Below are 22,097 nucleotides of genomic sequence, written 5' to 3'. Positions count from 1 at the left end.
ACTATCAGCAGCATTGTACTGAAACAACGGCCTGCTTAACCTGTTTATTTACTGCTGTCACTATTGAATAATGAGGTTTGACTGACAGTTTGAGGAGCCAATGGCGTTACGAAGTTTAGTGGCGGTGGCATCTCAATCTCAATAACATCAAGGCTATAATGTGATTGGTTATCAAGGCACACATGATCCAAGTTGACCCTTATGTTGTCTTTAATAGTAAGTAAAACAGACACTTCCAAAACTTCCAAATACTAAGACAATCTCTGGTTTAGCTTCAACCCTAATTAGAAACACAAGAAATGGCTAATCAAGGTCTTCAGGACATTCACTAGAAACTTTCAGGCTGGTGTATTGGAGCAAGTTGTTGCTAAACTCTAAAGGAATATCAGCCCTTCAAGAGCAGGATAGAACACAACTGACTTCAGAAGATTAACTAGCATTAGTTGTGAAAAACTGCAGCCACTTTGTCTGCATAGGTTCCTTAAAATGATTTGAACTATTACATGCCTTCTCATGATTATGTAATGCCTAAGATAGGGCTCTACAATTCCAAACCGTGGAGGGCCAAACTCGCCAAACAAGCTAATCTACTGAATTTCTTTTTAAGGACAGAGAAATAAACAACAGTTCTGTGTTTAATTGTTAGTTTCAAAGATTTTTAATTGCATCAAATTGCACTTAAATGCAAGCACAATATAATATATTATAACTAATATTTTAACACTTTTTACATATATATTGCTTCATGATAATTGATGAACAGCTGGTATTTAAAGATGACAAATGATTAATTGTTTTGTTACAACATGACAATGATTCATTATCCATTCTTACGTTCTGGCTCAGATGTAATATTTCCCTATGGTGAATCTGAGAAGACAAGCTAAGCTAGATGGTTAAGGGATGGGCCATCTCCCATGGTGACAGCAGTAAATAAATGGGTTAAGCAGGCCGTTGTTTCAGTACAATGCTGCTGATAGTCCTGTCGTACCCCATATCTAATCTTACTCAACCTTGAAGAGATGAAGATTAGAAAGTGCACATGTCATTGTGAACTCAAAGCGTGCAGGGTGAAAGAGTTTTCCTGTTGTCACCTAGATGGGTCATTCAAACTATGAGATGCACGGGAACACTGGGAGTCCAGGCATATTTGCAGGGCCGGCCCAAGCCTTTATGGGGCCCTAAGCAGAATTTTATTTGGGGGCCCCTCGGTGCCGCCAATATGACTGTTTATTGTCAAAGCTTGATTATTCACACATTATAAATCTAACACACCCATTATCAGTTTTGTTTGTTGTAGCTGTGTTGCTTACATCATACCATTGCCTGCCTGCATGTTTTTACCTTTCTGTGGTTTTGAACAACAGTTGCAACAGTTGCAAACTTACAACAGTGGTCAAGTGTTAATTTTCACTTTAACATTCAAAGTCTTAGGCTCGGTTTCACAGACAGGGCTTAGACTAAGCCAGGATTAAGCCATAGTTTAATTAGGACATTTAAGTGATTTTTATAAACATGCCTTAGAAAAAAAGCATTACAGGTGTTCATCATAAGACAAAACAAAAGCACTGACATGTTTTAAGATCAGTCAGTGCAAGTTTCTTTCAGCTGAAATAGCTCAGATTTACATTTTAGTCTAGGACTAGCCTTAAGCCTAGTCTGTGAAACAAGAAACCGGGGGTTAAAGTATTAAGTGGCATACTTAATGTGCTGAAAAGTAGCTAAATAAACCAGCAGACAATGCATTTACAGAACAGAATGTTATTTTAACAACATAAATATTAATCGAAGTTGTACTTTTATTACAAGTCGTACTTTTTTATAATAAATATTAAACACAACAGTGAGCATCTATATAAAACAACAACTCTTAATTTATATCTATCTAATTGAGGCATAATGATATTGGAATATAATAGCAAAGACGCAAAATGTAGGCTGAGGAGAAGCTTATTTTTATTACAAAAATATATACCCAGGAAAGTTATGGCAATTTTTACTGATCTGACCAGGGGTGCATTTCCAAAAAGCAACTATGGTGGCAAGTTCTGTCGTTACAAATAGAGTTCAGTGGAAATAACGACCATAGTTAGCTAACAATGGTTTTGAGAAACGCACCTCTGATTTGAGAAACGCACAAAACCCCCATGTTGAATTTGTCCCCCTCCACCTGCAAAACACCATTGATTTTAACCCTTTGAGCCAGAGAAAGACGAGCTCCGAAAAAAATAAAAAGAAAGACGCGCTCTGTGCTTTTCATATTTCATAACTGTTCAGTGTTTTCAACTAAATACAGTTTATTTTAGGTTTCAGACATTTAAATACACTTCAGTTAAGTAAAAAAAAAAAAAAAAGACATTTAGTTTGTTATAGGCTATAGGCAACACGATGATTTCTATGGAAAGCGGCAATAATAATCCTTTCAATTAATGGACGACATGGTTTATTCCTATCAAATAGGCTACACATTTACCATAAAGTTTACTCTGTTTTTCTCCCAGCTGACTGACCACTTACTTTCATGTATTTCGGGAGAAATAGGTGAATTAACGTGATGTTAATCCGACAGATCCAGACGGCAGCGTCCGGCGCATATTATCAAATGCTCATTATTGTGCCTGCATGACACGTCACTATGGAAATAATCAAATGATATGCATAGAATATTGAATTATTTAATATTTCACTTTTGTATAATTATCACTGTCCATTGACATACATCACGAATATAAGATAAAATAAACAGTAACAGCAGCCGCTTAGTTTGCTTATGCCTTGGGCCGGCTCTGCTTATTTGTATATGTAAATAGTGAGGTTTATGCTAAAAAAAAGAAGCAATGACATAAAAATGCTTCTCCAGTAAACTGATCATGATTTAAGAATATTTAGCCTTATTTAAGGATTTAAAGGTTCTTTTAACCTCAACCAGTAAGCAACAACTTCATCACTCATTGTAATCATTCATTACATCTGCCTTTCAGCGCCCTACGAACAATAGCAGAAAATCCTAGCCACTGCTAAGAAACGACTTAGAACACCCTAGCAACCTCATAGCAATGCCAACATATGGAACATATGAATCCTGCCTTTCCTGATTCCCTCTCTCTCTCTCACTCATTTCCTGTCAGATCTCCACTGTCCAATCAAGAAAAATGCAAAAACCACACACACACAAACACACACACACACACACACACACACACACACACGCACACACACATACACACACACACACACGTCTTTTGCATATCACATGGAAATACAATTCCTGTTGTTGACTGTTTGGCTAATGCTACTAAATTGTGATTGGATACTGAAAGGCTTACTTTGGTCATAGAAATGTCCCTTTCTCACTAACCATATTTAGACTAATAGCTATATCTTAATCCATGGTTTTATAAGTTGAGAGAGTAGCGACGTCTAGAGTTGGCATCATCTAAAGTGGCTCGTACTATATTTTTAGACCATTTGTTCATTTGCAACTAATATCACACAACCTTGAAGAACATTTGAGTGCACAGCCTCCACTATGAACTCAAAGGCAGTAGAGAACAAAGATGTTTTTTTTAATGACAGCTATAAAAGACCATGGGCCTTCATACATTAAATACTAAACATTACTGTTGAAAAGTTCAAAATAATGTGACACTGAAGTAATGGCATCTGAAAATTCAGCTTTGCCATCACAGGAATAAATAACGTTTTGAAATATATTCAAATAGAAAACAATATTTTATGTTAATATTTTACAATATTACAGTTTTCACTGTATTTTTTTTATAAAATAAATACAGACTTGGTGAGCATGAATTCATTCAAAGACATTAAAAAAGCTTGTCAACCCGAAGAGTCTATTATTTTATTATTTCATATTTAACAGACATTTTTTTGAGTATGTTTTCTTCTTTATTTCCATCTTTTTTTAATAAATCAACACTTGGTTTCATTGCAACACTGTGCCCAAGGCCATTTGCTAAACACACAATAAAACTGTTTTTCTGTGTACAGAAGTGTAAATATGATCAAGCTGAATAAACAACTGAAGAAAGGAAAAATAACAGATGTTCATACATTATTATTTTTGCTGAGTATGAGAATTACTCTGATATGACTTAAAGTTAAGTCATCCAACAACTTCATTCAAATGGCAATAATAATTCTGCTAGTAAAGGCTGCCATTAGCACTAGCGATTTTTCTTCTTCACTAAACCACTGAAACACCACCAGTTAAGATGTCAATAGTCATGCCAATCACAGGGCTGATTGTCTACACACCACTGAAACAAATGCTAACCTCTAACTTTAATTTACACTCCAAGTATGTTGGTTGCATATCCTTATAGCTAGCAATACTGGTTGTCGCAATCAGATCCATCCATGACTTTTCTGAGTTGAATCCATGAAGTCTCTTGACAGATGACTGCGTGACTGAGTTGTGAGATTGACCAAAGATTCGTCTTTGGTGGCGAGGTTTGCACTCAACTGGTTTGGAAAAAAAAGTCATGCACATTTGCTGTTAGCCTTGCTTGTTGTTTTCCCACATTCCATGTCTGGAATGAAAATGGTGGAAAAAATTTCTGAGGTGGAGTCGTTCCACTTCTAACCCATTTCCTAAGACTCTAAAAGAGAGAGAGGGAGAGAGAGAAAAATATAAAATTTATATATAGTATTTCACAGAAGTGAGTACACCTTCATATTTTTGTAAATATTTTATTATATCTTTTCATGTGAAAACACTGAAGAAATGACACTTTGCTACAATGTAAAGAAGTGAGTGTACAGCTTGTATAACAGTGTAAATTTGCTGTCCCCTCAAAATAACTCAACACACAGCCATTAATGTCTAAACTTTAACATCTAAATGCTGGCCACAAAAGTGAGTACACCCCTAAGTGAAAATGCCCAAATTGGGCCCAATTAGCCATTTTCTCTCCCCGCTATCATATGAATGTGGAGCAGGTGTGTTAAATTTGGTGTTATCGCTCTCACTCTCTCATACTGGTCACTGGAAGTTCAACATGGCACCTCATGGCAAAGAACTCTCTGAGGATCTGAAAAAAAAGAATTGTTGCTCTACATAAAGATGGCGTAGGCTATAAGAAGATTTCCAAGACCCTGAAACTGAGCTGCAGCACGGTGGCCAAGACCGTACAGCGGTTTAACAGGACAGGTTCCACTCCGAACAGGCCTCGCCATGGTCGACCAAAGAAGTTGAGTGCATGTATTCAGCGTCATATCCAGAGGTTGTGTTTGGGAAATAGACGTATGAGTGCTGCCAGCATTGCTGCAGAGGTTGAAGGGGTGGGTGGGGGGGTCAGCCTGTCAGGGCTCAGACCATATGCCGTACACTGCATCAAATTGGTCTGCATGGCTATCATCCCAGAAGGAAGCCTCTTCTAAAGATGATGCACAAGAAAGCTGCAAACAGTTTGCTGAAGACAAGCAGAACTAAGGACATGGATTACTGGAACCATGTCCTGTGGTCTGATGAGACCAAGATAAACTTATTTGGTTCAGATGGTGTCAAGCGTGTGTGGCGGCAACCAGGTGAGGAGTACAAAGACAAGTGTGATACAGTCAATCATGGTAGTGTCATGGTCTGGGGCTGCATGAGTGCTGCCGGCACTGGGGAGCTACAGTTCATTGAGGGAACCATGAATGCCAACATGTATTGTGACATACTGAAGCAGAGACTGGGCCGCAGGGAAGTATTCCAACATGATAACGACCCCAAACACACCTCCAAGACGACCACTGCCTTGCTAAAGAAGCTGAGGGTAAAGGTGATTGACTGGCCAAGCATGTCTCCAGACCTAAACTCTATTGAGTATCTGTGGGGCATCCTCAAACGGAAGGTGGAGGAGCGCAAGGTCTCTAACATCCACCAGCTCCGTGATGTCGTCATGGAGGAGTGGAAGAGGACTCCAGTGGCAACTTGTGAAGCTCTGGTGAACTCCATGCCCAAGAGGGTTAAGGCAGTGCTGGAAAATAATGGTGGCCACACAAAATATTGAAACTTTGGGCCCAATTTGGACATTTTCACTTAAGGGTGTACTCATTTTTGTGGCCAGCGGTTTAGACATTAACGTTAACTGGCTATGTGTTGCTATTTTGAGGGGACAGCAAATTTCCACTGTTACAAGCTGTACACTCACTTCTTTACATTGTAGCAAAGTATCATTTCTTCAGTGTTGTCACTTGACAAGATATAACAAGATATAATGTGTGTGTACTATGCATATTTATTATGTATATATAAATATACACACATACATGTATATATTTAGAAAATATTTACATGTATATATTTATATTCATATAAGTTATATTATATATAAATATATTTAATATATCAATATAGCATATTTTTATATATTAAATATATTTATATATATAATATAAATTATATGAATATAAATATATAAAATATATAAACATAGCATATTTTTCTGAAATATATACATGCATGTGTGTGTATTTATATATACATAATAAATATACACAGCACACACACATACAATGCAATTAATCACAATTAATCGTTTGATAGGCACTATATATATATATATATATATATATATATATATATATATATATATATATAAAATTTTGTTAGCTTTTTTGACACCTAAAGGTAGTTATTATTTTTATTAGCAGTAGCAGAGGTTACCAACTTCATGTGGAATATGAGTATGTTTACATGACAATGATTGTACTAAAAAAAAAATATATATTCCTTTGCATTTTTGAAACGTTTCGTGCACAGACAACAGTGTTGTCAAAACAATCCCTGTTCACACTGATCCGTGAAAATGATACAAAAAGCTGTATTATCCTACCTGGCCAGTAGTTGGTGATGTCATATAGTAAAAAAAAAAACCCTATGTGCCTGCACACATTCAAATTTGTGTCTTCATAGTTTACATGGAGACGATAACGGTATTGTTTTCAAAATCTTGCACTTTGAAACCTGTTTTCAAAAGTTTTCAGAGCCCCAAAATGATATTGTCAGTGAAATAAACGGCCGAAATGCATAAAACTTTTCCAATTTTAGTTTAAAACAGTGCCATATTAACATCACCAAAACAGCTTTTTTGTCTCCACAGAAGACTTTATTACAGTCTTCAACTCATGTTGCTTATGATACTTATTAAAAAAAAATGTAATTTCTTTAACTGCAAAAGTCTTTTAATTAGAAAAAATAACTGAGTGGACCAATGTAATGAACAAAACACTAGAAAATGTTATATAATTGTTAAATAATTCCAAAGATGATTGGCTTATATTACCTGTCCAATAACTCCCAGTCTTCACCCCCCCATTTGTCTTTGAATTCTCTGGTGTTCATGCCACCAATACGGTCCATGTCAGATTTGTAGATTCCCATCAGACCGTAACCAGAAACCTCCCAAGAACCTATGGCAAATATTTAACTTACTTAAGAGCACATTAGCAGCATTATCATGACATATCTGAACATGTACCAAATATGTACCAGTGTCGGCAAAGCAAGAAAAAGTTAGTGAGTGTAAATGTTTTGGTGTTTGGTCCTAAAGCTTTGCTGTTGTCATGAGACACTGCCTTATAAAAGCAGTTTTTTCACCTGTTTCTTCATCTACCTGATGAAATTGCAAGTCTGATTACTTTGCAAACATAATGAGGTTTGTAAAACACTAATTAATATTTGAAATCAGTACCAGCTGGGGCTCTTGGGGAAGCACCGCAATCCAGTCTCATTACAACTGGAGCATAGATCATCTTTCCCTCGACACAATGTTTTCGTATAGTGGTTACTATATTCACCGGATAGTAGAGGTGCAGGTCACAAAGGAACAAAATACTATGTTCATCCTGAGAAAGAAGAACTAAAATTACAACATCTTCCATATATCAATTCATTCATCCATAACAATAGCTTCACATTTCAAGAAAAATGAAACCGAAACATGAAGAGCTTATATTGTTAAAATGAGGTTACCTACTTCAACAAGATCTATTCCAGCTTGAAGGCCACCTGTTCTTTGAAAATTACCATCCATCTTCTTAAACTTGTAGCTGTATATTTGTGCATGTTGACATCATTAGCCATAGGAATTGTGCACTGATCAACACACACATATATACAAAAAAGTATAAAACAATGCGTTTTACCTTGGTAATGTTGCCTTTTTGAGTCTTTTCTCAATATCTATGTCAGAGCTGTTATAGTCTACAATTATTACATTAAAGTTTTTGTCCCCAGTTTCTCTGTACACTTTTTCCATTTCCCTGATAAACTGTATGATCCATCTGGCCTGATTTTTCACTGTTGGAAGATCAATGAAGACTGCATACATAATTTTGTCTTAGGAACCACATGCACAGACAATATCAGACAATAAAATACTGTCACATTCAATTTAACAATGTTGCATTCAGGTTGTAATGTTGGCAAAATAATTTTTTTTGATCAGGAAAATGTTCACATTGTTGTCAAGCTTACATTTAACATGTAATTACACATTAGTTATAAGGTAATTACAAGCGTTTTCATTTTTATTTTATTTTTTTTTACATTATATGACATTATATAACAGTAACACTTTATTTTAAGGTGTACACAAGTAGCTCCAAGTCAAATATCAGAGTTGTTGTTTTATTATTATGGTAATTCAAACAAGACTTGAATGCAGCAGAGTTAAAAGACAGATACCGATAAATCTGTTTAGTTTCACCTGCCACGATAATATGAACAGTAGCAGATGGGTTCCAGCTGAAGGCTTCTGGACTGCAGAGGATTATTGGATTTTTTGAATCCTCAGCTAGTGCATAAACATAACGCGAAACAAGAACTTTCTGACCCTGTGGGCCTACAAGTTCAAGTTCCACCAGATAACGGCTGCCCACATCCTTGTCTTCACGCCTTACAACATTCACCACACTCAACAGGGAGTAGCCACTGTGAAGATGGGGAAACTATTATAGTAAACACCACACCTGCTTTCTGTATTGTCATGTTGGACATATTGTCGTGTCTCATTCTTTTAAAAATATAGTATCAATATGGGTGCAGCTGAAAGAGCCAGACATGTTGATCAGATAATTGTGTATGTATATATTTAGGTTAAGCTGTCACTTAAGTTGCATAACAAAACCATAGAAATATGCTTTTAAAAAAGTGACACAACTTGCCCCATTTGGGGGTAATATGTGTCATGTCAAATTAAGGCATTGAGGAATATATGATTTATATTTCAGATATTAATATTCAAAGAAAGGTTACATTCTTGATAGAATATTGAAAGATTTGACCAACGTTTTGATGCTGAAGTAGTTTTTTTTCCCAGTGCATTATTTCTTCCCTATATATTTGTCTATTAATTGACAAACAATTTAAAATGAGAAGGGTTAAATGAGGTAAACAATGGGCAGGCTTACCGTGTCTCTTCTCTTGAATGCAGTGCATTTAAAAAGGCTCTAACAATTGGCATGGCATGATTTTGGGACATCACAATGTTTCCAGCTGTTCTGCAGGAATTTGCCACAATGGTAGTTTGCTTTGACGCAACATTGAGGGGTTTCACGTCATAGACACGCTGCCAGAAAGGACCTTTAGGACATGAATTAAGCAAGTATTACAGTGGCACTATATTCAGTATATAAATTGAGCCTACAAATATAAAAACAAAGTGTTTTTTGAAGCATTCTAGGTTTTAGCAAAGAACTGTCTTCATATCAAGAACCATTTTTCATTTTATTGTAATGTTAATGACATGGACTCAAACCATCGGAGTGCTTATAATGTGCTTTGTAAATCATTTATTTCCACACCTTTTCACTGTTATGTAATTCCAAACATATCTAGCCAGTCTTGGAGATTGTTCAAAAGTTAATTTACAGTGACAACGCTGACATGCTTGAGGGCAGAGATTTTGTTCCTGCTGTCAGCATATATAAAGCAAACAAAACTAAAATCCCGTTACTCAACAAACATTATATAGCAATTTGGCTGTTAACATTAACCAAAACAGCCTTGTGACAATAACTAAAAGAAAATTTCAGGAGAATCGTGAATCACAATAAGAACAGGTTTTAGTTTTTCCTATTGTTTAAAGCTGTAATAGAGTTTTACCTGTTTCTATCTTTTTTACCTCAGGGTCTTCAACCTCGGTCAGATAAGAAGCAAGTCCTTTACTAAAAAAGTGAAGACGGGGTAGCATGCAGTTAGTTGCTAACAGGAAATACTGGTGATGCTTGCTTATTAACTAACAAAAAGATTACTAAAAGCAGTGGAAAGGTGTATTCTGATTAATGCAGTACTGTATGCATACTCTGCCTGAAATAATGGATCTTGTCTGTAGAAGCACATCTCATCATTGTTTGCATGAGTTTGCCTCGTGTAGTCATTTGGATACACTGAAGAAAACTGAATCTACAAGAACAGAAACATAGCCAAAGATTACTCTTTTTGGTTTAGTTATTTCACTGTTTGTTAATCTAGGTCAAAGTTACTTTATGAATACACTATTGTTCTTTGATGAGTCATGTTAGTTTATAATACATTAAGTACTGCTAATTTATACTTGTATCTATAATTTATACTTGTAAAGTTATACTTCAGTCAATACATGTAGATTACATAACATTAAGATAAATAAATGATGTAAAGTTGTTAATTATTAGTTCATAGCAAATTGATGTGTTGTTTTTGTTTTATTTTGTGGTTGCCAGTCTTTTTAAATACTTACATTGAATTCAGACTGTAAATCAAGTAAAATATGACATATTTTGCCATTAGCTGTAACGTTAGCATGGTAAGGCAAGCACTCTCTTGGCCATTTCTGTGATTAGCATGCTAATGTTAGCGATTTCCCCTCTGAAGGCTGTGATTGTATTCTAGAACTCTTAAAAATCAAATTTGCCTACTCGGGGCAAAATATTCAGGAAAAAATCAGTGGTTGTAATAGAAACTGAAAAGTTTTGTCAGAATGCTTAACTCACCAAATATACACCTTCATATCGTCCAATCTGGTTTTTGAGTATGTAACTTGGATTGTAATGGCATTCAGGAAACAAGTCTTTCAGGTAGGACTCTTCTATCATTTTGTCTGTTTAAAACAAAGGGAACACATTTGGTCTGTTTAGAAAAAACAGAATGTTTAAAATGCCATTAAGGCATTCCATTTAAGATTTCCATAGTGCTGACGTTTATAGATGTGGTCTCGTGGGTCTTCTCTGATCATGTCTCCTGCAGGATGGGGTGACATGGGAATCGGCTCAAGGAGCATATCGTAACTCGCTTTGGTTTGAGGTATGTGATCAATATCTCCCATTTGTAGAGAAGATTCATCTGGCAAAAGAAATTAGTCTACATGTTATCAACAAGTCCTGTAAAAGTCAATATTGATACGCCTCTATCCCACACATCGTGTTTCAATAGCAAATATATCAACACTAGCAAGAACTTGTGCTTGTTAAACATAAATATCCTTTGCATATATATATATATATATATATAAACTATATATATATATATATAAGAGTTCTATTCATGATCGAAAAATGCCTTGCAGATGCCTTCATTGGGACAAACGTACCTTCATATAACGACAAAAACTCAGAGGTTATCACAGAAAAAGCGCCATTGTCACGGTTTAAACTCCACTGCAGAAAAAAAGTAAAGGAAAAGATGTACAATTTTAAGTTCAGTGTACAAGCTAAATCGTTTACCACACACATATACTGTAGTACATACAGCTATTTCCAGATGATCCATTCCGCTATTCTGTTTTAAAAGGATTTCAAAAAAATATTTCATGTCTTTCACTAACCTAAGGAAGAGAGAGACCCAACATTATAGCATGATAGAGTCATTTTTGAATATGCTTTTGAAAAAAAAAAAAAATAAATCCTTACAAGACAGGTTTGGATGCCTGGGATGCAAATTTCCAATACTCGCCTGGAGCAGTCCATTCATTTCCTGTCTGATTCAAAACAGAAACATGATAATCGAGGTGATTTCAATATGTTTTTTAAAAGGAAACATTTAGAGTTTTTAAATAATTAAGTCACATTTACTGTGTTTACATAATTATATATACTGTACCAAAATTTAAAACCAAATGGAATCTGCAAACAACTATTGCAGGAGCTGTTTTTCTATATATTTATTGCATATTTAATTTCGAGAGCATACTTAAGTATGTTTATATTAATTATAACTGTATCATTAATAACAATGTCACTTGGATTCAGATATGTTATAACCAGTTTTTAATACAACAATTTTGATAGGACAGTTCACCTAAAAATGAAAATTCTGTGTTCAACCATCTTTGCCATTTCAAACCGTGTATGACGTTTTATTCATGCACAGCAAGGTGATTTAAGCATTTCAGAGGTGTCGGTGTGGACGAGCAACTTTTGGAAAAGGTTTAAAAACACTAGTGTAAACAGAATGTGATGTGAGTTTTAGGAAGTGTTTACACTGCACTTTTTTCTAATAAAAATGGAAAATGTTTGTATGCATTTTGCACATTCGTTTACATGACAATGGCCTTAAGACTGTCAAGACTGTTTTGTGGGCCGTAAGTTAAAAACTTTTGAAAATGGGATTTATGTAATAGTATAAACACGCAAATTTTTGCCAGATACCAATATATTGAGCTCATTGTCCACACCTGTTCCACATTTTTTAAAATCTTTTTTTACTAAAGCACTTACATAAGATTATTCATTAATATTATTTGAGCAGTGAAAATATGCAGTATCAACGACATCAAAGGTCAATTTATTTAAGACTATCAATCAGTTATTAATTGGGCATGAATTAATAATAAGTGATAATTTATGTGAAATTTGGGTAAGCTATCATATAGGCAAGCATAAGAAAACACAGTAAAAAGTGTGTTGTGCCATCTACTTAAAAAAAGGTACAGTTTTTAAGGCCTTCATTTCTTTAATGCAATCTACCTGAATAAATCATGTAAAATCTCTACACATTTATATACAATGAAATTAATATTATTAGTGAAATGTGCTCATTTATTTTTTAATTGATTCTCAAACGTCTGTGATTTCGAGTAAAGCCTGTTTGTATTTGATAAAGTTATTTTGTACAATTTAAAAAATAAAAAATAAATACAGCTAGACAGCTCAAACAGGAATATACTTGATAAATTCTGGAAAGTACTGCACTAGTATTAGCAAAGCTACTGCTCATTGAACAAAGCATCATACCACAGTGTTACAGCCGTTATAACCTAACCATAAGCTCTACTCTTTTGCACAATGCAACAACAGAAACATGTAACAGAAACTCTTTCAAATGTCAAACATTATTGAACAATAAACATTAACAGATGTTTCCCTTCACTCAAAACACATAAAACAGCCCTTAATTTCAATATTTACTCTCCATATCCAGCAATATGCAAAGCATGTCGGCAACTAACCAACTAATCTGCACAGCCAAAATAAAACGGCATAATTGAGCTAATTCTCTTAAAATAAATAGCTGGCCTTCTTTCCTTAATTTCTTCCTTTTTTAAAAAGTTTAATCAGTTCCTCAATTCAAGACTCAATTGCTTAAATTTCCTCAATAAATGAACGAGACATGAGGATCCAGGTGCAAGCTTTTATAAATAAACAGTCAAAAAACAGGCAGGGTCAAACAACGGCAAACAGGTATGGTACAGGCAAGATACAGAGCAATCCTAGGGCTAGTGAGAGTCGACGATCGACGCGCCGCCACCTCTGGACGGTGAAGCAGACAGAGCAGAAGCCCACCAGTGCGGAGCAGACGGGGCGCCCAGCAATGTACTCTCAGCTTGCCATGTCACGGTCAAAGGAGCCGTTGATGAGCACTGTACCGGTCCGGTTACTGAACTCTACCTGTTTCCTGATGTTACCACTGTAGAACCTCCAGAGGTGGCGGCGTCTGCTGCAGAATCTCCAGAGGTGTCAGTGGTACCCTCCTATGAACCCTCGTCCTGCCCTGTCACGGCTATGGAGGCCATCTATGAATCCTCGTCCTGTCCTGTCATGGCCATGGAGGCAGTTTATCGCCGATCGTCGACTCTCACTAGCCCTAGGATTGCTCTGTGTCTTGCCTGTACCATACCTGTTTGCCGTTGTTTGACCCTGCCTGTTTTTTGACTGTTTATTAATAAAAGCTTGCACCTGGATCCTCATGTCTCGTTCGCCCCGTTACAGAATACTCCGCCGAGAGGAAGTCCATGGTTTATGTAGGCTGTGTGATCAGTGCAATCAGCTGTGTGTCGTCAGTGCAATGGATGATGGGAATTGTAGTCTGAGGTGGCATGCAAGAGTCCATGTGGTGAGCGAGTGACCTCTGGTGGTGCGTTAATGGAAGTTCATAGACCAGATTCATGACACCCAATTTCTTTAATAAAATGTACATGGTATTTTTAACTATCACCTTAATTCTTTAAATGAAAATGACGAGACATGATTAATTTTTACGGGAAGATTTAAAAACATTTTTTTTTTGAAGAATGTTGTGTGAATCTGGCCCCTGAAATTATGTGGTTTATGGTGATCTTGTCATGCTATTTTGTTCTCTTTAGTGCTTGACAGCATGTGGACATTACAAATTGTCACTGTATTGAAAAGAGCTTCATCAATTCTTTTTTTTCTTCTGTTCCACAGATAAAAAAAAAGGGGTTTGGAATGACATCAGGGTGATTAAATAAATACAGAATCTTCTTTAGAGCTAACTGACATAAATTGTATCATTTAAACTTGTATTTATGTGTGCTATGCTCTCTTACATTATAAATCGCACCAACTTGAATCACTCACAAACACATCCGCGTTCAGACCAGACATACCTCACCAACATAGACGAGACGTTGAAGGTTTTCCGGACTTTCATTTAAACTGAGCCAGAACTCTGAGTTATCATCAGAGGAAACAGCAAATATATATTCATCTATAAGCAGAACGATATCAGTGCATTTGTTAATTGCCTCTATATGTTTTATTGCATTCAATATATAACAAAACACTTTTATTTTCATGCTGGACTCACCAGTTTTTGCAGGATGGAGGTAACCAAAGATTCTCAGACCATAATTGTTCCATTGAGGCGCCACAGCAAGTCTGCTTACTGTAGTACGCACCTTTAAATAAACCCATGATATTATATTATACTTATACACTGAGACTATCACTTGAAAACAGTATACAACTAAATATATATAGAACTAACATTGGGAAATAGTGGATAGAGCAGGTTATTCCTAAGTTGCTCAAGGGATCCACCGCAACAATCTTCAAAAACGTGCATGTTCACTCGACCCTGAGGAGAAATTAGAAATGCTCAGGTTGTCTTCAGTAAGCCATGATAGAATAAAATATTTGCAACTGGGTAGTTTTTGTATTTGCAGACATTGTTTTTAAAAGTACAGTTTGACATCTAATGCTACAGGAGAACAGTTTTAGGCTCCACAAACCCTTGTCTATATAGTTGAATGGTTCTCTATATGAGGCAATACATTTTCTCCAGTATATTTACTAATATAATTTGTTTTCCACCACTCCTCCCTTTTTAAGAAATTGATATATCAAATAAATGAACAACAATTCTTTTTGTGATTCAATGAATTTCATGAACTGAATGTTTACAAACAAACAAACAAATAAATAACAGATTTCTGTATTTCAAAATTTCAGTTAAGTTATATTATTTTAATAAATCATTATATTAATATTAATCTTATTTCAAATTTAGGTGGAGATTTTTTCTTGAAGACACCGATAATGTCTTTTGTATATCAAAACTTTCAAAACATTAAAGAATATAAAAAAAATATTAAGAATTCTCTCTTTCTCTCTCTTTTTAAATCGCAAAACACTCAATAAAACTAATGTTATACACACCTTATATGTTTTGATTGGCTGTTGATCATCAGCAATATTTTTCATAGAAAATTCACAAGAAGAAGAAAGTTTTAAAATTGGGAAATGAGAGAGAAATAGTAATGCATCTTATTAAAATATGTATATCTAAATAAAGTCAAGTCAACAATTTTACCTGGATCTCCTCTGCATCCGGAGGTTCATCATTAAGAGGTGATTCTCTCTTCTTGATATCTTTGTCGATGTTTGTTTTTGGAGGCCCTTGAGAAAGTAAAAAAAAAAATATATAAAGCAAGAGTATGCTAATGCTTCTGCATTTGAATGGCTTATATGAATTCACACCTTCAGTGGTGGCAATGTACTATATTGTATGAAGCCTTATCATCCTGTACATGCAAAGCCATCCTTATCTATGTTATATAAATTCAGAAGTAAAAATGTTTGCCCATTTTCCCATACTTCCTGCTAAAGAACTAGAAGTTAAAAATCAAATGTCCTATGGGTGGTGCCAAAACAAGAATTTTCTTCAGTACAGAAGAAATTATAAGCAAATATTTATTAATAGGTTATTTAATAATAATAATAATAATAATAATTCTTATAATAATAGTAAATACATCAACTTGGAATAATACATTTTCCTCCCCCAAACTCTAACTTTAATACAATCTGAATGAATTATCTGAACTATCTCAAATATATATATATATCTAAATAAATAAAAAATTGCTAGGGAAAAGTGTACGTTCTACAAGAGCAACAGAAAAAAAAAACTTCAGCAAAACATCTGAATTGGGATAACTGACAGACACAGACAAACAAATAAATCCCAACAAAAAAATCCTAATAACTCCTAATCTTCCCTAGTAATCTTGATTTGTTTCAATGAGAGTAAAAGTTCTAGCACTTTTAGTGTCACAGTAGATATTTTACACTGGCTCTATGAAAAAAAAGCAAAGACATCTAAAAAGGGCTTATAGTTAAATGAAGGGTGGAGTTGCAGAAAATGACAAAGCTTATGAAACATTACACCTTACATAGTCTCGATCAGTTAATACATGTATAGATCTGGCATTTTATGAATGGCTAATTTGAGCAATTCACTGATTTACTCAGTATTTTTGCTTAAACTCTTTTTCTGAACTGGATCTTGGGACTTACCAGACAAATACTTTTTTGAAAAAAGACTAAAAAGCATAAAACATCAGTCAATAATTAAATAAATAAATCCAGCCATTATAAATAAAAGATAACTTACCAGCAGGCAAAATATTGTTTTGTAAGCTTGCATAATATGCTCCTAAATATATGAAAACATAAAATACAATACATATTATGAGTAGACTAAATAAATGCAGCATCACCTTGCGGTGGTGAAAACCTCTCAGAGTAAACATTCTGCTAGACACTGAGCACCGTATGATGCCCAGAATATATTAAGCTGATTTTTAGACACCATTGTCTCACAAAAACCGGCTGAACAAGATAGAGTAAGCTTCTATGACGAGGGTTAGTTAAATGTCCTGTTGGCTCTAGGCCAGAATCTCTCCAAACCTGCTTTGGCAGATCTTATCAGCTCGTGAAAAAGGAATAAAAAGACTATGAAAAACATGTAAATATACAATATCCTTTATTTAGATCTCAAGCAAGGTAAAATAAAAAGCTGAATGATTTAGGGTGAAGATCACGTTATGTTGATTTCTTCTCCTTTGAGAATTCCCATTTTTTGTTCCCATCTTTAAAAGACAAAAAGTAGCTACATAGCTACTGTACATGGTAAAAATCCATTAAAAAGCCATTTTTCTAAATATATAAAATGTCCTCCACTAATATTGACACCCTTGGTAAATATGAGCAAAGGTGGCTGTGAAAATAAGTCAACATTGTTTATCCTTTTGAACTTTCATAAAAAAAAATGACATTTCTATTCTAACAATTCTAAGCTATCATTGATATAAAATAATGGAAACTGGGGGGGAGGGGAGCGTCTCAGTTATGTATGTAACCCTCGTTCCCTGATGGAGGGAATGGAGAGACGTTATGTAGTGATGACTTTTACTAACTAATAACTAACTAGTTATTACTATTACTAGAGTCTAAGTTATTACTAGGGTCTAACTTGGGAGCCCCAAGAGAAAACGCCAATGGGAATTCAAGTCAAGTCAAGTCAAGTTGAGCTTTATTGTCATTCTGCTACATGGGTGGACATATAGTGGAACGAAATGTCGTGTCTCGCAGGACCACGGTGCTACATACTAGTTAAGCATAAGATAAACATACAACAATGCAAGTATAAGGAAAAAAAAATAGAGCATCTGACTATAGACAAAAATAGACCATCTAACTATACATATACTATAAATACTATAACTACTATACCTAGTTGCCTAGACATACACAAACTGAGACTGTACAATAATTTTACATATATACTGTACATGAAATTGTGCAAAAAAAAAAAAAAAAAAAAAAAAATAGTATATATATATTTTGTACATTATTGTTGTGCAGATAAAAGATAGATCTTGTGGGAAGCAGCGCATAGTGCAAAAAGATTTGTAGTGCAATGCTCAAGTAAACATTTTCTTATTGAGTCTTTGTAGCAGGGAGTGTTCATAGAAAGTGTCTAGTGTGCATATAGTGGGATGACTGCGTTACTACAGGTGGTTTGTACAGCCCACTCACCTGTGTGTAGCACTCTCAGAATTGCACTTAGGAAAAGTTGTCAACTGTATTAATGAGTTGGGTGGGTGGGTCAGAGGGTTAAGAGCTCTCACAGCCTGGGGAAAAAAGCTGTTGAGCAATCTGACAGAGCAAGATACTCCGGTAACTTGTACCTGATGGTAGGAGCTGGAAGAGGTTGTGGGAGGGGAGGGTGGGGTCTTTCACGATTCTGGAGGCCGTGCTGGAGCATCGTGCAAGGAAAATGTCCAGGATGGAGGGGAGAGGGGGACCGATGATCTTTGCGGCAGTGTTCACTGTCCGCTGGAGGGTCTTGCGGTCAGCAGCACTGCAGTTCCCATACCAGACAGTGATGCAGGTGGTCAGCACACTCTCAATGGTGCCCCTGTAGAAAGTGGTGAGGATGGGTGGTGGGAGACTTGCCCTTTTCAGCTGGCGGAGAAAGTGGAGGCGCTGTTGTCCCTTCTTGTTGCGTGATGTGACGTTGGTGGTCCAGGTGAGATCCTCTGAGATGTGCACCCCCAGGAATTTAGTGCTGCCGACACTCTCCACGGTTGAGCCGTCGATGGTCAGTGGGGGGTGGTCAACAGAGTTTCTTCTGAAGTCCATCACAACCTCTTTTGTCTTACTCACATTGAGGGACAGGTTGTTAGCACCACACCATTTTGCCAGCTGTGCCACTTCCTCTCTGTAGAGCGTTTCATCGTTGTTGCTGATGAGGCCTACCACAGTTGTGTCATCAGCAAACTTGATGATGTGGTTGGAGCTGGACTTGGCAGTGCAGTCGTGAGTCAGCAGCGTGAAGAGCAGCGGGCTGAGCACACAGCCTTGTGGGGCACCTGTGCTCAGTGTGGTAGTGCTGGAGGAGTTGCGGCCGACACGGACTGACTGAGGTCTTGCAGTTAAAAAGTCCAGGATCCAATTACAGAGGGAGGTGTTAAGGCCCAGCAAGGTTAGTTTGTGGATGAGCTGTTGTGGGATTATAGTGTTGAATGCTGAGACTTAAGAGTCTTTCTGTTCCAGGTGAGTAAGAGCTAGGTGGAGAGTGGTGGATATTGCATCGTCCGGGTGACTTCTTTGGTACTGGAATTATGGAGGTGGATTTGAGACACGTGGGGACGACTGCCTGGCTCAGCGAGGTGTTGAAGATGTCTGATAGGACATCCGTCAGCTGTGCAGCACAGTCTCTCAGTACACGTCCAGGTATGTTGTCAGGGCCCGCAGCCTTTCATGGGTTAATCCGGGCCAGGGTCTTCCTTATGTCGGCTGCAGAGAGACAGAGTACCTGGTCGTTTGGAGATGCGAGTAGTTTCTGTGCAGGTGTGTCATTATGTATCTCAAATCGTGAGTAGAAGTGGTTGAGTGCATCTGGTAAGGATGTGCCATTGTCACTGACCTGTGGCGGGAGCTTGTAGTCAGTGATGGTCTGAATGGCTTGCCACAGGGACCGAGTGTCTTTATTGTCTGTGAAGTTGTTGTTGATTTTTTTAGCATATTGTTGTTTTGCCTTCTTGATGCCATGAGACAGATTGGCTCTTGCTGTTTTGAGGGCTGCTTTGTCTCCTGATCTGAATGCTTCATCTCTGGTCTTTAGCAGCCCACGAACCTCTGCTGTCATCCATGGCTTCTGGGTGGCACGTGTGGTAATGGTCTTGGTGACTATCACATCATCTATGCACTTTTTGATGTAAGCAGTCACAGTTTCAGTGTACTCCTGCAGGTCTGTGTGGTTGTTGTAGGTGGCTGCCTCTTTAAACATGTTCCAGTCTGTGTCCTGGGAGCAGTCCTGCAGTGCTGAGGGGGCATTGTCTGGCCATAGTGTGATCTGCTTTTGAACCGGTTTGGCGAGTTTAAGAAGTGGTCTGTATGTTGGTATTAGCATAACAGAGATGTGGTCCGAGTACCCGAGGTGGGGGCGGGGTTCAGCTTTGTATGCGTTTTTCTCTGTTGTATAAACAAAGTCCAGTGTGTTGTTTCCCCTTGTTGCAAAGTTCACATGTTGGTAGAACTTTGGTCTTTAGGTTTGCATGGTTGAAGTCATCGGCTATGATGAAAAAGCCATCAGGGTTATTTGTTTGTTGTTCAATGATGGTGCTATACAGTTCACGAAGCGCGTCCTTAGCATTTGCACACGGGGGAATGTAAACCGCGACAATAACAATAGCCGTGAACTCCCGCGGCAGGTAGAACGGTCGACACTTCACAACCATAAACTCCACAGCGATGAACAGTGTTTTGATAATACCGCAGCATTGTTACACCAGTCTTTGTTGATATACACACACAAGCCAGCTCCGTGGGTCTTACCAGATAGTGATGAATCTCTATCCGCTCGGAAGCTGGTTAGCCCGTGCTGCTGAATGTTTGAGTCCGGGTTGTTGTCGTTTAGCCATGTTTTGGTGAAAACAAACACACAACAATTCCTTGCCTCATGCTGTGTAGACCGACTGAGTTGAATTAGGTCCAGTTTGTTTTCCAGAGAGCGAGCGTTTGAGAGCATGAGTGTTGGAAGAGCCAGTCTTGTGGGGTTAGCTTTTAGCCTAGCTCTTATACCTCCGTGCTTACTGCGCTTCCGTCCTCTCTCACACCGCCTGCCTTGTGCGGGTAGCGTCAGTAGACGAGGCCACGGTCTCGAGGTCCGGCTTCAGCAGTAAACAAAGGCCTCGTAGCTTCTCAGTAGCCGCCGGCGAGAGTTGGTGTTTGTACGCGTTGCCAATATCCAAAAGACTTTGGCGATCATAGATGAGTTTTGGAGTGATTTCTTTATGAGTTAGCGGTAAACTGACACTATTTGGAGACGAACAGACGACATTAAAAGACATAAAAGCACCGTCGTTGGGACCCGGAGTAGCCACTGCGTCTGACCGCGCTGCCATCTTGGATCTTACATTAGCTAGTAGATTTTGCATGCCGAGTCGCTCCCTGTACAGACGGGTATATAAGGTGACAGCGTGCATCCACTCATTCAAGTTTTATGCTGAGGAGCTGAGACCTAGTCCCTGCATTCAGCGAGTGGTTCAGGGTTGTGGCAAGGGGAAATAATGTCTCCGTAGGCCATGCTGCAGTTCCATCTACAAAATGTTTTAACAGAAGGAATTTCCTTGGGGGATAGATCTTTCTTCTCTTTTTTATTTACTTTCAGCAAGGCTAGATAAATGCTGGGTAAGCGTGCTTTCCAAGGAGAAGTTTGCTACAAAGACACATCCTATCTGTAGGGAGGTGAGACTAATATAGACTGACCAAGGGGCCAGTACTACATATGAAATGGGTCTGTGAGGAAGGTCCTACCTAGGAGTACCCTTACGAAACAAAAATATATTGCAATATACTAGAATTTATATTGCAATACATTAGAAAATATATTTCAATGTATCAGAAACTTCCTCATATATTTGAAAATATATAGCAATATATGAATGGACAACCTATTGCTATATATTGATTCATATATTAAAATACATTGATATACAAACAAAACTGTATTACATTATTGCATGTATGTTTATTGAAACAAAGTATTTTTTTTTATGAGTTAAGCAAGCTCATGCATAGGT

At 37.0% G+C, this 22,097-nt stretch overlaps 1 protein-coding gene across 2 annotated transcripts; it reads right to left on the bottom strand.

Moving 5' to 3' along the window:
- Positions 1–3,547: 3,547 nt before the first annotated feature.
- On the bottom strand, positions 3,548–17,280 carry LOC306861728 (beta-1,4-N-acetylgalactosaminyltransferase 3-like). Of its 2 annotated transcripts, none has more exons than XM_079404151.1 (20): positions 17,226–17,280; positions 16,037–16,122; positions 15,883–15,900; positions 15,212–15,301; positions 15,032–15,122; positions 14,832–14,932; positions 11,896–11,963; positions 11,735–11,810; positions 11,577–11,643; positions 11,186–11,329; positions 10,981–11,087; positions 10,311–10,411; positions 10,112–10,173; positions 9,418–9,589; positions 8,715–8,938; positions 8,152–8,305; positions 7,983–8,055; positions 7,698–7,851; positions 7,290–7,416; positions 3,548–4,619 (listed from the first exon to the last, which is right to left on the bottom strand). In XM_079404151.1, the coding sequence occupies exons 4-20, from the start codon at positions 15,287–15,289 to the stop codon at positions 4,517–4,519; spliced, it is 1,902 nt and encodes a 633-aa protein (XP_079260277.1). In that variant the 5' UTR covers positions 15,290–15,301; positions 15,883–15,900; positions 16,037–16,122; positions 17,226–17,280; the 3' UTR covers positions 3,548–4,516. The 2 variants fall into 2 exon arrangements, with proteins under 2 accessions (XP_079260277.1, XP_079260276.1); XM_079404150.1 differs by having other exon boundaries at positions 17,120–17,265.
- Between the last annotated feature and the right edge of the window lie 4,817 nt (positions 17,281–22,097).

Source organism: Barbus barbus (assembly GCF_936440315.1).
Source record: "Barbus barbus genome assembly, chromosome: 42".
In the NCBI taxonomy this organism is placed as follows: domain Eukaryota; kingdom Metazoa; phylum Chordata; class Actinopteri; order Cypriniformes; family Cyprinidae; genus Barbus; species Barbus barbus.
The sequence above is the reverse complement of the archived record's forward strand: the minus strand, read 5'-3'. Positions and strand labels throughout refer to the sequence as shown.

Bases quoted from the DNA above. Each gene is read 5' to 3' on its own strand.
- LOC306861728 (XM_079404150.1), bottom strand. From the start codon at position 17,258: ATGTTTACTCTGAGAGGTTTTCACCACCGCAAGGTGATGCTGCATTTA. The intron at 15,123-15,211 runs GTTAGTTCTATA...GTTTATTTAAAG, and splicing joins TCTATCCACTATTTCCCAAT to GTGCGTACTACAGTAAGCAG. The intron at 7,417-7,697 runs GTACTGATTTCA...TATTTGCCATAG, and splicing joins TTCCCCAAGAGCCCCAGCTG to GTTCTTGGGAGGTTTCTGGT.